The 14,067-nt window shown below is 42.9% G+C and overlaps 1 protein-coding gene across 1 annotated transcript in view; it reads left to right on the top strand.

Moving 5' to 3' along the window:
- The window catches only part of DSCAML1 (DS cell adhesion molecule like 1), a 347,817-nt gene that overhangs the window by 302,131 nt on the left and 31,619 nt on the right, over nt 1-14,067 (top strand). Inside the window, exons 15-17 of the mRNA XM_045838761.1 lie at nt 5,487-5,654; nt 6,622-6,692; nt 13,302-13,542. Coding sequence (XP_045694717.1) covers nt 5,487-5,654; nt 6,622-6,692; nt 13,302-13,542 — 480 coding nt within the window. The remainder of the gene's footprint in view (nt 1-5,486; nt 5,655-6,621; nt 6,693-13,301; nt 13,543-14,067) is intronic.

The following is a 14,067-nucleotide window of genomic DNA, read 5'->3' as shown; positions in this document are numbered from 1 at the left end:
TGGCATCAAGATGAGAGCTGGAGAGGCAGCTTTCTCCCAGACAGAAGTTCTGGCAGAGGCCATTGTTCCTTTACTAAGCCTTCCCCTGCTCTCACAGAGCTGGCAGTTCAGCACCATATCTGAGTCACCATCAACCTGTCTAACACAATTTGTTGCATACTGGTGATTCCCTAAGACCCCACCCCACCCCCACTTGCAGGCCCCACCAAGCCCTTTCCAGTGCTTTTTCCATACAAACAACCTGTCTTGGCTCATGCTGCTGACTTTCCTAAAATCTCAAATACCAGCATCTGGCCTCTGTGTACCCTATACCTGCTAAAGGGCTACAAGCCTGGTACTAATAGCAGCTGGCCTTGGTTTGCAGCTTAGCCTCTCCTGGGCACATGAAAGCCCAGAACAAGTAGCAGCCATCTGAAGATCACTCTGTAGTTCATGCCAGGTGGCCCAAGGCAGAGCACAGGTGGCAGGTGACCTTCTACTGCATCTCCCAGGACTCCCTAAAGACAGTGCACCTGGTAGACAGCTTCTGACAATGTCGAATCACCACCCAACAACCTCCACAAGTGACACACTCAAGGGACAGACTCAGCACGCACCAGAACCCTGACAAAGTAAGTCCTGCTCTGTGGGGTGGGGCCCTGCATAGGTGATCCTCCATGGTAGTTTCAACCAGTCCTTGCAGCTGATAGGCCTAGGAGTAAATCCCTCCCACTGATGTGCCAACAGCAATCAATGCTTAATTACAACAGGCATGTGCACAGAGCCCATAGGGGATGCACCTGAAGCACCCAGTTCACGTGATCAGGGAGGCTGTGTCACTGGACCCTATAGGACAACTACTATATAAGGCCACTCTACCAAGCCTGGGATTCATAGCAGCTATGCCTAATACACAGAAACAAACGCAGGGAGGCTGCCAAAATGAAGAGACAAAGAAGCATGAACCAAATGAAAGAACAGAACAAAACTCCAGAAAAAGAACTACACAAAATGGAAACAAGCAAGCTACTAGATGCAGAGTTCAAAACACTGGTTATAAGAATGCTCAATGAACTCAGGGAAAGAGTAGATGAACTTAATGAGAACTTCAACAAAGAGATCAAAAGATAAAAATGGAGATAGAAAACATTTAAAAGAACCAGTCAGAAATAAAGAATACATGAACTGAAATGAAGAATTATAGGGAATCAATAGTTAAGTAGATGAAGCAGAGGATCAGATCAATGAATGGGAAGATAAGGAAGGAGAAGACACCCAATAAGAACTGCAAAAAGAAAAAAAGAATTTAAAAAATTATGACAGTGTAAGGAGCCTCTGGAACAACTTCAAGCAGACTAACATTTGCATCATGGGGGTGCCAGAAGGAGAGGAGAGAACAAGAAATTGAAAACCTAATTGAGTAAATAAAGACCAAAAACTTTCCTATCCTTGTGAAGGAAATAGACAAGTTTGGGAAGTTCAGTGAGTCCCAAACAAGATGAACCCAAAGAAACCCACACCAAGACACATCATAATAAAATGCCAAAGGTTAAACACAAAAAGAGAATTATAAAAGCAGCCAGAGAAAAGCAGTTAGTTACCTATAAGGGATCTCTCATAAGACTGTCAGCTGATTTCTCAAGGTTTCAAGAGAAACCTTGCAGGCCAGAAGGAATTGACATGAAATATTCAAAGTGATAAAAAGCATGGACTTACAACCAAGACTACTGTACCCAGCAAAGCTATCATTTAGAATCAAAGGCAGATAAAGTGCTTCCCAGACAAGAAAAAGCTAGAAGAGTTTGTCATCTCCAAACAAGTATTACAAGAAATGCTAAAGGGTCTTTTGAGGAAGAAGAATAAAGAGGAAGAGAAGATCAAAACTATGAATAATAAAATGGCAATAAATACATATCTATCAATAATTACTTTAAATGAAAATGGATTAAATGTTTCAATCAAAAGACATAAGGTGCCTGAATGGATAACAAAATAAAGCCTGTCTATAACAGACTCACTTCAGATGGAAAGACACACACAGACTGAAAGCAAAGGGATGGAAAAAGATATTTCATAAAAATGTTAACAACAACAACAAAAAGCTGGGGTAGCAATACTTATACTAGACAAAATAGACTTTAAAACAAAGGTTATAACAACAGCCAAAGAGGGACCCAGAAATTCTACTTCTGGGTATTTATCCAGAAAACCCAAAACACTAAGTGGAAAAGACGTACATCCATACGTTCATTGCAGTATTATTGACAATAGCCAAGATATAGAAGCAACATAAGTGTTCATAACTAGATAAATGGATAAAGAAGAAGTGATGCAGATATACAATGAAATATAATTCAACCATAAAAAAGAATGAAATCTTGCTATCTGCAACAACATGGATGGACCTAGAGAATATTATGCTGAGTGAAATAAGTCAGACAGAGAAAAACAAATGCCAGATGATTTTACTTACATGTGGAACCTAAAGAACAAAATAAATAAACACAACAGAAACAGGCTCACAGATACAGAGAAGTTTTCAACAGTTGCTAGATGGGAAGAGGTTGGAAGGATGGGTGAAAAAGGTGAAGGGATTAAAAAGTACAAATTGGTAGTTATAGAATAGTCATGAGGATATGAAGTGCAGCATAGGGAATATAATCAATAATATTGTAATAACTATATATGGGGTCAGATGAGTACTACATTTATCAAGGTGATCACTTCATAAGTTTTATAGAAGTCTAATCATGGGTTGTACACCTGAAACTAATATAATATTCTATGTCAGCTGTAATTTAAGAATTTAAAAGTACTTTTAAAAACAAATTTTGTCTTTATCCTAAAAACAAGGAATATGTATTGAATAGTTTTATGTAAGAGGGTGGCAGTATCAGATTTATGTTATGGGAAGACCACTGTCAATGACAAAATAGAGTGACCTGTAAGAGAAGCTAATCATACCTGTAGAGTCAATGATGGCTGCAATGTGGAGAACAGGTAGAGGGGGGCACACAGTGGGTTCTGGGAGGTTAATTAGTTAGGTTATCATTTCCCTGGTCCAAGTGAGAAACGACTGTGGCTTGGCCTAGGGTAGGGGTGGAGAGAAGGTGAGAGAGTCAAGAGCTACATGGAACACAAAAACTATAAGACTTGATAGGCAAGGAGAGAAAGAAAAGAGTCAAGAGCAACACCTAAGTTTCCAGCACATGACGGGTAGTGATTCCATTTCATGAGACAGGGGACCCAGGAAGGTGATGGGTTTACAGGGTGTATAGTCAAGCCTTCTGCCTTGAGCATGTTGAGTGTGAGGCTATAAGGATCTGGAGTTCAAGGGACAGGTCCAGGCTAGATAAAAGCCTGTGTGTTATCTATATACAGATAGAAATGGAAGCCATGGGTAGGAAAACTGTGTGCTGTAAGAGAAGAAGAGTATAGGATAGACCCTTGCAGAACTAACCATTAGTCATAGAGAAGATTCGCCTGCAAAGAAATGACCCAAGAGATAAAAGAAAAAACAGAGGGTGTTTTATCAGGAAACCCAAGGGAAGAGTGTTTCAAGAAGGGAGAGAGGTCCACGTGTGAAACACTCCTGAGAGGCCTAGTGAGAAATTGGGCTTAGTGATATGAGGGGCACCCATACCGTGAATTTATGGCACTAGAGTCATTGGAGGGTGTGGAGTAAGTGGTGAATGTTTACATTGTCCAGCACATATCTGGCATATCACCAATGCTTGGTAAATATTAACCCATGGTATTTAGCACATCATATGGGTCTCCTCCCTTTGCCTGCACTCATCAAATATGAATGCACTGACTCATGATCACAGTTCCTCTCATATAAACATGGCATATCAAGTCTGATATTTGAGCTGGCAACAAGCTCCCAGAATGCTACAGAGAGAAGTAAACATCTGCCTCCATGTTGCTAGCCCATTCCTTCCCAAACGTAGAGGTGCCCCCAGACAAAGTCACACCAATTGCATATTTGCAATTCTGGCTTAACCTACCAGCCACAAAGTGACTCTCTCAGCAGTTGGGTGTTTTAAAAGACAAGGACAAAATGTGTTTCTGTGCATCCACAGCCTACCATTTGTGACTTTTTTGGCTTATAAAGTGAAAGGATTAAATGCAAAGCTGCAGATGGGGAGCTGGGCCAGTGCCCTTCACAGATGCCAAGCCTACACAGCTGAAAGTGGTGTTTTGAAAAACATCAAGACCTCAATTAACCAGAATCTGGAGAATGGTCTCTTCTGGTGAATGATTCTCCTGATTTATCAGGCATTGGCTTAAAAAACAAACAAACAAAAAAAAAACAAAAAAACAAACAACTCTTAAAAGCTTTACAGAGTGTGCTAGGATTCTTTTCTGATTTAGGGATTAAGCTGTAATGAATACAGTTTAATATTTTCTATTGAGAATTTTCAGGATCCTCTACAGTGGATTAAAAAATGCATGGAAAATTTGACTGAATAGTGACATCCAAGCATGCCCTGGGAAAATTTTTAAGCTCTGCTGTCAGCTTTTTTTTTTTTTCACTTTGCCTTTCTTTCTTTCCCAAGTGAAATGCCAATAAAGTAATCCAGTCATGAATTCTGGGTTTGGAAGGTCCTGGCTGAGTCATGGCTGCAACTGCAACCCCTTCCCATTTTTCTCTGGAATCCCCCAGTAGGTGCACAGCAAAAGTGTATCGAAAGAATGACTGCATTGCTCTGGAGATGCAGGGTACACTGTCACAGTATCCCTGGCATTTATCTGGTATTTTTCACATTCCACACTTTTGCTAAACTTTAGCCCTGGGATGGGCTACCAGCCCCCTCAGATAAATCCAGGGCATGCTAATCCTTTTTTTGGCCTGACCCTAAAGACTCAGAGACTATTCTCCTGCTGGTGAGAGAGAGGTTGGGGTTAGACTAGGTGTTCTGGCACTAGGTCTGTCCCCCTGACAGACCAAGTCATACCCAAAACCACCCCACACAGGTACACAAGGGAAGGAAGTACAGAAGCATACAAAGAGAGGAGGAAGGGGGAGAATACTTGGCTTTCCCCTTTGTACTGTGACTGTCGGTGGATGGGGTATCTCACCGTTCTAACAGGTGACTAATGTGGTATGAGAGAACAGTAGAAAGGGTGCTGAGCTATCAGACCCTTGGAGACAGCAAGCAAGTGGTGATTTTGGAAGGGACCTCAGGAAACATCTTGTCTGACCCCCATCTGAGGTTAGAGTTCATAAGCTGGCCCAGGGCAGAAGAGAGTTAGGTTTCTGAACTCTCCATCCAGTGCATTTGCTACTCATGTACTCAGGCACTCCTCTGCCTTCATGAGTTTCATGGAACACATTCCTTTCACTCTCTGTCAAGTTCAGGCCTATGCCCTCTCACTGCAGTCTATGTGAGCTGGATGCTTCTGAGCATCAAATTTGAGATTGGGATGTGTTGATGCTTGAGGCTGGAGAGGGGCCTCTGAGTTTGCCTGGCTGTGGTCTGAACTGGGTGTCCTCTCTACAGATTCCTGGGACTTTAAACAGTCCACACGCAATATCTCCCCCACCATCAACCAGGCCAACATCGTGGACTTGCACCCAGCATCCGTGTACAGCATCCGCATGTACTCCTTCAACAAGATTGGCCGCAGTGAGCCAAGCAAAGAGCTCACCATCAGCACTGAAGAGGCTGGTGAGCTTCTCTTGCCCTGCCACCCATGCCCTTGGCCTCAGGGATCAGGGACTCCTGGGGGCCCACACCTACCATGTCCACTGACAGTGGGCTTGCAGTTAGAAGAGGGGAGGTGAGACCCCAAGGCATTTGTTCATGTCTGCCTCTGGATCATGTGGAGCTCTTCTGTTTGATATTTTCCAGATGGGGTTCCAGATGCTGGGCTTCTGGGAGCTGTCCGTGGTTCTACCCTCCTCCCCAGCCCCAGCCTGTCTGGAAAGGACAAATGTGCTAGATATGTGACCTTTATCATGAAGTTTTCCTGAAAGTTTAAATAAGATCTCTGTTTCTACATTCTCTCTCTCTCTCTCTCTCTCTCTCTCTCTCTCTCTCTCTCTCTCTCTCTCTCTCTCTCTCTCTCTCCCCCTCCCTTCCCTCTCTAAAAATAAATAATATAAAAAAAAGAAAAAAAGAAAATCTTAAAAAGAAAACTTTTTGCAAGCTTCATGTTTTTAGTACAGCTGTATCATGTGTGCATTTTCAGTGCTGTATGGTATCTCATTTCATGACTGTATCACAGTCCATTTGTCCATTCTACTGCAGATGGACATTTGTTGTTTACACTTTGAAGCTATAAGCGTTCATGTACTCATATGCTAGTATATAGGTTTGTGAATTTTTCTAGGGGACATAAGCAATTATAAAATTATAGAGTCATCAGACCACATAAGAGTATAAGAGTTCTGGCCACTACACACCCTTGCCTATACTTCATATTGTCAAACATTTTAAAAATTATAGAAAATAAAGAGGAAACATAAACCTTATGATTATTTCAAGGGGACTCAAACAAAGTTCCTCTGTTTTTGCAGATGGGCATTTCCTTTTTCTCCAGTAGTCCTCCAGCTCAGGAGGAAGGAGTGAGATCATTGGACTCTTTCTTCTTCCAAGACGAGCCCTAACATTGCTCTTCTTCCTCCCCCACCAGCTCCTGATGGGCCCCCCATGGATGTCACCTTGCAGCCAGTGACCTCACAGAGCATCCAAGTGACCTGGAAAGTAAGTGAGGTTGAAGGTATCTCCCTTGAAATGCCTCCTTGCCTCCACCTCCTCAATCTAGGAATGAGCCCCATCAGGCTAGCTAGTTCTGGTCTCTTATCATGCCCATGCCTGGTTTTTGCTAAAGCCAGTGAGACTTAAAGGAAGGAAAGATAGAAGGAAATAGCAGCAAGTCCCTCCACCACTCCCCACTTCTTTCTCCACCTTGGGTCTCTGATGGAGGTTGATGAAAAACTTGGCAGTGCCGAGTAGGGAAGATGGTCTTTCCACCACACTGGCCTGTCCTCCAAAACCTACATCTTGTATGAAGTCAAGAGTTGGATTTGATTTTGTGCAAAATTCAAGGGGGTGCTGCAGATGATGGGGACCTCATCTCGACCCTATGACTGGATCTAGGCGATAGGTGATATATCACCTGCCTTCTTGTAGTGAGGCCTTAGACAAGGGGCTCAGTCCTTTCAGGCCTCAATTTTCTCCTCTTTAAAATCAGAATGAAAATAACACCATCCTTACTTCTGGGGGTGGGAGAGCTGTAGGGAAAACAGATCAGTATGTGTTGCAGCCATTTCTAAGGGACAGAAACTTATAAAATCTAGACAATGTCTGAAGAATCTATCACTTAAGGAAAGTCACAGAAGAGATCCAATAGTTAGGCAGAGGAACAGATTAGAACAATCTTGTGCTTGGGTTAACTCCATCCTTGTTGCCACATCCCTGCCATGGGCACAAAAGGGTTGACAATACTGATGGCTTCCTGTTGTGCTGCATTTTCCAGTGTCCACGTATTTTCTTACACTAAATTAGGTGACCCCTATTTCTGTAGAGTAGGGTGGACAAAGATATTTTTGTCTCCATCTGTGAAAGGAGGCCAAGGGCTAGACATGCAAGGTGACTTGCCCATGACCATTCAAGTAGTGACAGGTACAGGACTTAAGTGCACATAGTCTGGAGCCCCTACCCTTCTCCCACACACTGCTCAGAGTTTGGGAACAGAATGCTTTCTTAGGGCCCATCCATATTCTTCTTCTTGAAGCTTTCCCATTTTAACAGTGGAGTTTAGGCACTGCCTCATTTCCATCTGGGATCAAAAATGTTCAGTTATTTTCTGACTCTGACTCCTCATGGAAAAAGTGCAGGTGCTTTAGTCTTCTTCCTGGGCCTTTAAAAAAGGCAGGCTCAGGACTGGAGAGATGCAGAAGGACCTAGTCATGTTTTCCCTGAAAAGACCACTCTTGTATGTGCATGTTTTCACACTCACACACACACACACACACACACACACACACACACACACACACACGCAATGCACAAAAGCCTGGTTCCTTCCCTCCCTAGAGAAATGACCAAGACAAAAGTGGGACAGAGTCCTTCCTAGGGACCAGCCCACCTTGTAGATACCTGCAGCCATGGTTCCCTCTGGATTCAGGTCTGGGCTCCAAGGCTTTCCTCAGAAACTGAGGGTGAAGCCTGGAGTCTCATCCCCATGTCTCATCTGCATCCTGGCTGGAGACTCATTTCCTAGGAATAGCCTGAGGAAGCCAGGAGGTGGGGGCAGGTAATGAATAAGTATGTAAAACACTGACACTGAGACATTTGGCTACAAAGCTCTGACCTGGTGGTCGATAAAAATTTAGAATCAGATTTATTTCTCCAAAGTCTCGTAATGAAAAATAAAATTGATTAGAAAGTTAGAACTTCAGAATGAACCAAGCCATCAATAAATTTTGGGCTGACTTCTCAGGGGATTTTTTTAACACTAAGAAATAGATTAATGAAAAATAAAGATTCACTTGAAAGATAAGTCACTTCATTTTAAGACTCTTTCCACGAGATGGATCGCCACTGCTTTATGACATAAATTTGCAATCAGTCCTATTGATTTCTTAATGCTTCAGAGAAATATTGTTAGGATTGATTTAAATTCTGCATTTAATCAGAATTCCTCCCTCCCTCCCTCCCTGCCTATTTAGGGGTGGGCAGGGTAGGGGAGAGGCAAAAGAGAGAGCAGGAAAGAAAAAGAGAGGGAGGGAGGAAAGGAAGAAAGGAAGATCTGTCAGGATTCACATAAACATGTGAGCATATATGTGTGTATGTAACAAGATATGCCTGGATGCCTATCTGTGTCCTCTGCCAGTATATGTGAATATGAATGAAGGTTGTGTGATGCTGTGTACAGGTGTATATCATAGTATAAGAGGCTCTGGGTATGTAGACTTGTGTGCCGTTGTCCAATGATGTGTATGTTAGAAGGTGTATCAGTAGGGATGTGTATATGTAATATGATAGTATACTTCAGTATGAGAACAAGGGTATCTTGAAGATATGTTTGAAGATATGTTCCATGTGTATGATATGCATACACATATGTGTACAGATGCAAGACCCAGATTCAGAAATTTGCCTACTTGCAAAGTAGCAAACAGTGCTGCCCAAGTGCAGAGAGAAATATTTTCAGGCATTAACAAAAAAGTCAAGTCAGTTAAATGCACATACACATACCCATTTTGTGAGTTCAAACAATTATGTTAAATTAAAAACTTCATTTTATTGAGTTAACAGTGAGCTTAAAAAGGCAGTTCATTTAAAACATTCATTGAATAAAAAAACTGTGGGGCTGCTTTACTAACTTAATTGTTTTTGATCTCACTAATTTTTAGCACAATAAAATGGTGGGCTTCTAAATTAACTTCATTGTCTTTAAAACCCTGATTCAAGCTGTTTTCATACTCACTGGGCTTGGTGCTCTCTCTCAATTTAATAGACAGGCAGATCCTCCCCTTAAAGGATCCAGTTTCTCTTTATGGGTCTAAATGCATCTGACTGGGGATAGGTGTGTGGTTGTTTGGTGCATCTGGATGTTCATGTTTATGGTTTTAAATGTGGGGAGATATTCAGATCCTGTGTGTGTGAAAGAGAGAGAGAGTGTGTGTGTGTGTGTGTCAGGGTTCAAGCTTGGGGTGAAAATATGTTTTCCATTCCCCAGACTGATGCTAGTGGAGTTTTCTCCATCCACCAGCCGAATATAATCAGTCCTTCATTCCTACCACCCTAGCCAGAGCTCTGAAGTACTCCCTCTCCACTGCATGTCCTTGCCCTTCTCTGTCACCTGGTCCTGGGAACTGGCTGCAGACCTCAGGCCTCAGCACAACCCAGTCCATGGCCAGGATGTTGGGGGAAATCCAGCTGCATGCTCCAGCAGTGGCTAAGCTCACATGAAAGTCAAGAACTTTTTTTTCACTTGTAATATATATATACCATTTTATTTACAAAAAAAATTTACCATTTAACCATGTTTGTATGTATAGTTCAATGGCATTAAGTACACTCACAATGTTGTGCAACCATCACCACTGTTCATCTACAGAACTTTGTCATCTTCCCAAACAGAAATCCAGTTCCCATTAAACAATAACTCCCAGTCCACCATACCCAGCTCCTCATAACCTCTATTCTACTTTCTGTCTCTATGAATTTGTCTACTCTACGTACCTCATAGAAGTAGTACCAATATTTGTCCTTTTGCATCTGGTTTATTTCACTTAGCAAAATATTTTCAAGGTCCATCATGTTGCAGCACATATCAGAATTTCCTTCCTTTTTAAGGCTGAACAATATTCCTTTGAATGGATATACCACTTTTTTATTAATTCATCTGTTGATTGTACTTTTTAGCTATTGAGAATAATGTTGTTATGAACATGTGTACAGATATTTGTCTGTGTCCCTACTTTCAATTCCTTTGAGTATATTCTCAGAAGTGGAATTGCTGGATTATGTGGTAATTCTATGTTTAACTTTCTGAGGAACTGCCATACTGTTTTCCACAATGGTTACCACATTTACATTTCCACCAAGAGTGCACAAGGGTTCCAACTCCTCCAAATCCTCACGAACACTTATTGTTTGCTCCCCTCCCTTTCCATCTGGTCACTTTTTGTCTGCTGTTCCATTTCTCCCAGGCCCCTGAGCCAGTGCCAAATGATGTCCTTATTCATTCATTCATTCATTCATTCACTCACTCATTCATTCAACAAATATGTGTTGAGGGACTACTACAGGCCAGGCACCATGCTAGATACTGAAAGAACAGCAGGAAACAAACAAACAAAAAAACAACATCCCCATCCTCATCCTCATGGAACTTACAGGGATAGTCAACACATAAGAATACATATACAGGACTTCCAGCCAAGATGGAGGCATAGGTAGATACACTTTGCCTTCTTGCACAACCAAAAGAAGGACAATAAGTTTAAACACACACAAAAAAACAACCAGAACTGTCAGAAAATCGAACTGTATGGAAGTCCCACAACCAAGAAGAAACATTCATCCAGACCAGTAGGAGGGGCAAAGATGAGCAGGAAGGGTGGAGAGGACTCCCTGCAAGGCAGGAGCTGGTGGACCAGACAAGGCAGAGGCTGGTGGAGTGGGCGGTCCCACATTTGTGTGTGGATAAACCGGGAGGAACAACTGAGGAATGACACAGACCATGCAACCCAGGGTTCCAGTGTGGAAAAATACAGCCTCAAAACCTCTGACTGAAAAAATCTGTGGGGGTTGTGGCACAGGGAGAAACTCCCAGCCTCACAGGAGAGTCCATTGGAGAGACCAACAAGGTCCTAGAACACACACAAAACCACCCACCCAGGAATCAGCACCAGAAAGGCCCCATTTGCTTGTGGGTAGTGACTGAAAGCTGGCAGAGAGCCAAGCAAGAGGCATTGTTCCCTCTTAGACTCTTCCCACACATATAGCACCACAGTGTGGTGACCATGGGTTGCCCAGCCCTGGAAAATACCTAAGGTTCAACCCTTTACTGCGTAATAGGCACACTGAAACAAAAAATTATGGCCCAAATGAAAGAACACATTAAAGCTCTAGAAAAAAAATACAACTAAGAGATGAAGAGATAGCCAGCCTCTCAGATGCAGAGTTCAAAACACTGGTAATCAGGATGCTCACAAAAATGGTTGAGTATGGTCACAAAATAGAGGAAAAAGTTAGGGCTACAAAAAGTGAAATAAAGGAAAGTATACATACAACTTACAGTGACGGGAAGGAAATCATGACTAAAATCAATGGTTTGGATCACAAGGAAAAAAATAAACATTCAACCAGAACAGAATGAAGAAATAAGAATTGAAAAAAAATGAGAAGAGGTTTAGAAACCTCCAGGACAGGAATGTCAAACTCATTTTCACCAAGGGCCACATCAGCCTCAAGTTTGCCTTCAAAAGGCTGAAATGATTTTAGAACTGTATAAATGTAACTACTCTTGAACTGTTAAGGAGTTGAAGTGACATTCGGCCCTTTGAAGGCAACTGTGAGGCTGATGTGGCCCCCAGTGAAAATGAGTTTGACACTCCTGCTCTAGAACAACTTTAAACATTCCAACATCTGAATCATAGGAGTGCCAGAAGAAGAAGAGGAAGACCAAGAAATTGAGAGCTTACTTGAAAAAGTAATGAAGAAGAACTTCCCCAATCTGGCAAAGGAAATGGACTCCCAGGAAGTCTAGGAAGCCCAGAGAGTCCCAAAGAAGTTGGACCCAGGGAAGCACACACCAAGGCACATCACAATTACATTACCCAAGATTAAAGATGAGAGAATCTTAAAAGCAGCAAGAGAAAAGGAGACAGTTACCTACAAAGGAGTTCCCATAAGACTATCAGCTGATTTCTTAAAAGAAATCTTGCAGGCAAGAAGGGTCTAGAAAGAAGTATTCCAAGTCATGGAAGGCAAGGACCTACATCCAAGATTGCTCTATCCAACAAAGCTATCATTTAGAATGGAAGAGCAGATCAAGTGCTTCCCAGACAAGGTCAAGTTAAAGGAGTTCATCATCACCAAGCTCTTACTATATGAAACGTTAAAGGGACTTATCTAAGAAAAAGAACATCAAAAATATGAACAATAAAATGACAACAAACTCACAACTATTAACAAATGAACCTAAAAGAAAAGAAAAACAATGAAAGCAAAAACTAAGCAAACAACCAGAACAGGAACAGAATCAGAGAAATGGATATTACACAGAGGGAGTTCAGTGGGGAGGGGGAAGGGAGGAATGGCGGGGGGAAGATACAGGGAAGAAGAAGCATAATTGGTAGGCATAAAATGGTGTAGGAAACAGAGAACTCAAAGAACTTATATGTACAACCCATGAACATGAACAAAGGGGTGGGGGGAATGCTGGAGGGTTGTGGGGGTGCAAAGTGGAAGGGGGATAAAGGGAGAAATTGGGAAAACTGTAATAGCATAATCAATAAAAAGTACTTAAAAATTGGGATTTCAGCAAGGACACCACAGAGGTGAGGAGGCAAAACTACCCAAAGAAAGCATGTTTCCTGTGAGCTGTGAATGGCAAAGAGGCCAGTGTGCTGGAGTGTAGCAAACATAGGGGATAGGAAATGGGTCCAGAGGTAATGGGGGTCAGATCACATAGGGTTGTTTAGCCATTGTAAGGACTTGGGCTTCTACTTTGAGTGAAATGGGAGGCTTTAAAGGGCTGGGAGCAGAGGAGTGACGTGATCTGACTTGGGCTTTAAAAGCCTTTTCTCAGAGTCACTGTGTCTTGTCTCCCCTGCCCATACCCTATACTCACAGGCACCCAAGAAGGAGCTACAGAATGGTGTGATCCGGGGCTACCAGATTGGCTACAGAGAGAACAGTCCTGGCAGCAATGGGCAGTACAGCATTGTGGAGATGAAGGCCACTGGGGACAGCGAGGTCTACACCCTGGACAACCTCAAGAAGTTTGCCCAATATGGGGTGGTAGTCCAGGCCTTCAATCGAGCTGGCACGGGGCCCTCATCCAGCGAGATCAATGCCACCACCCTGGAGGATGGTGAGGGCACCAGCAGAGGGTAAAGGGTGCAGATCCTGGTCATGGGCAGAACCAGAACTGCCAACGAGTGCTTGAGGCCCTTCAACCACTCTAAGGCCTTATCACGTTCTCGTGGTCCACACAGGTTCCCTGGATCCCTCCATCTCTCTTGTCCATTGGCTCCTTGAGTGTTGTTTGGTCAGTTGAGCATCCCCAGCCTCTCAGTCCATTTGGCCAGCTCTCTGTCCATCACCTGCTGGTGCTCTGCCTATTAGTCTATCTGTTGATCTACTGGCCCATTTGAGCACCTTTCTTTACATTCTCCATCCATGCTTCTCCTTCTACCTTTCCTTCTTCCCTTGTTCTGGCCTTCACCCATCACTCTCCCCACACTCTCTCCTTTACACACTATGATTACCCTCTTGCATGGGAGAAAGTCTGGATGCAGAACACAGTGATGTGGACACAGGATGTATGGGAAAGGCACATCCTGGGGAGCAGCTGTTCAGAGCCCATACCAGCATGCCTAACAAACACTAAGCTCCC

This window comes from Phyllostomus hastatus, unplaced genomic scaffold (assembly GCF_019186645.2).
Source record: "Phyllostomus hastatus isolate PE091 unplaced genomic scaffold, TTU_PhHast_1.1 phas_contig_113, whole genome shotgun sequence".
NCBI classification, from domain to species: domain Eukaryota; kingdom Metazoa; phylum Chordata; class Mammalia; order Chiroptera; family Phyllostomidae; genus Phyllostomus; species Phyllostomus hastatus.
Note: the sequence above shows the minus strand (reverse complement) of the source record. Positions and strands in the feature narration are given on the sequence as shown.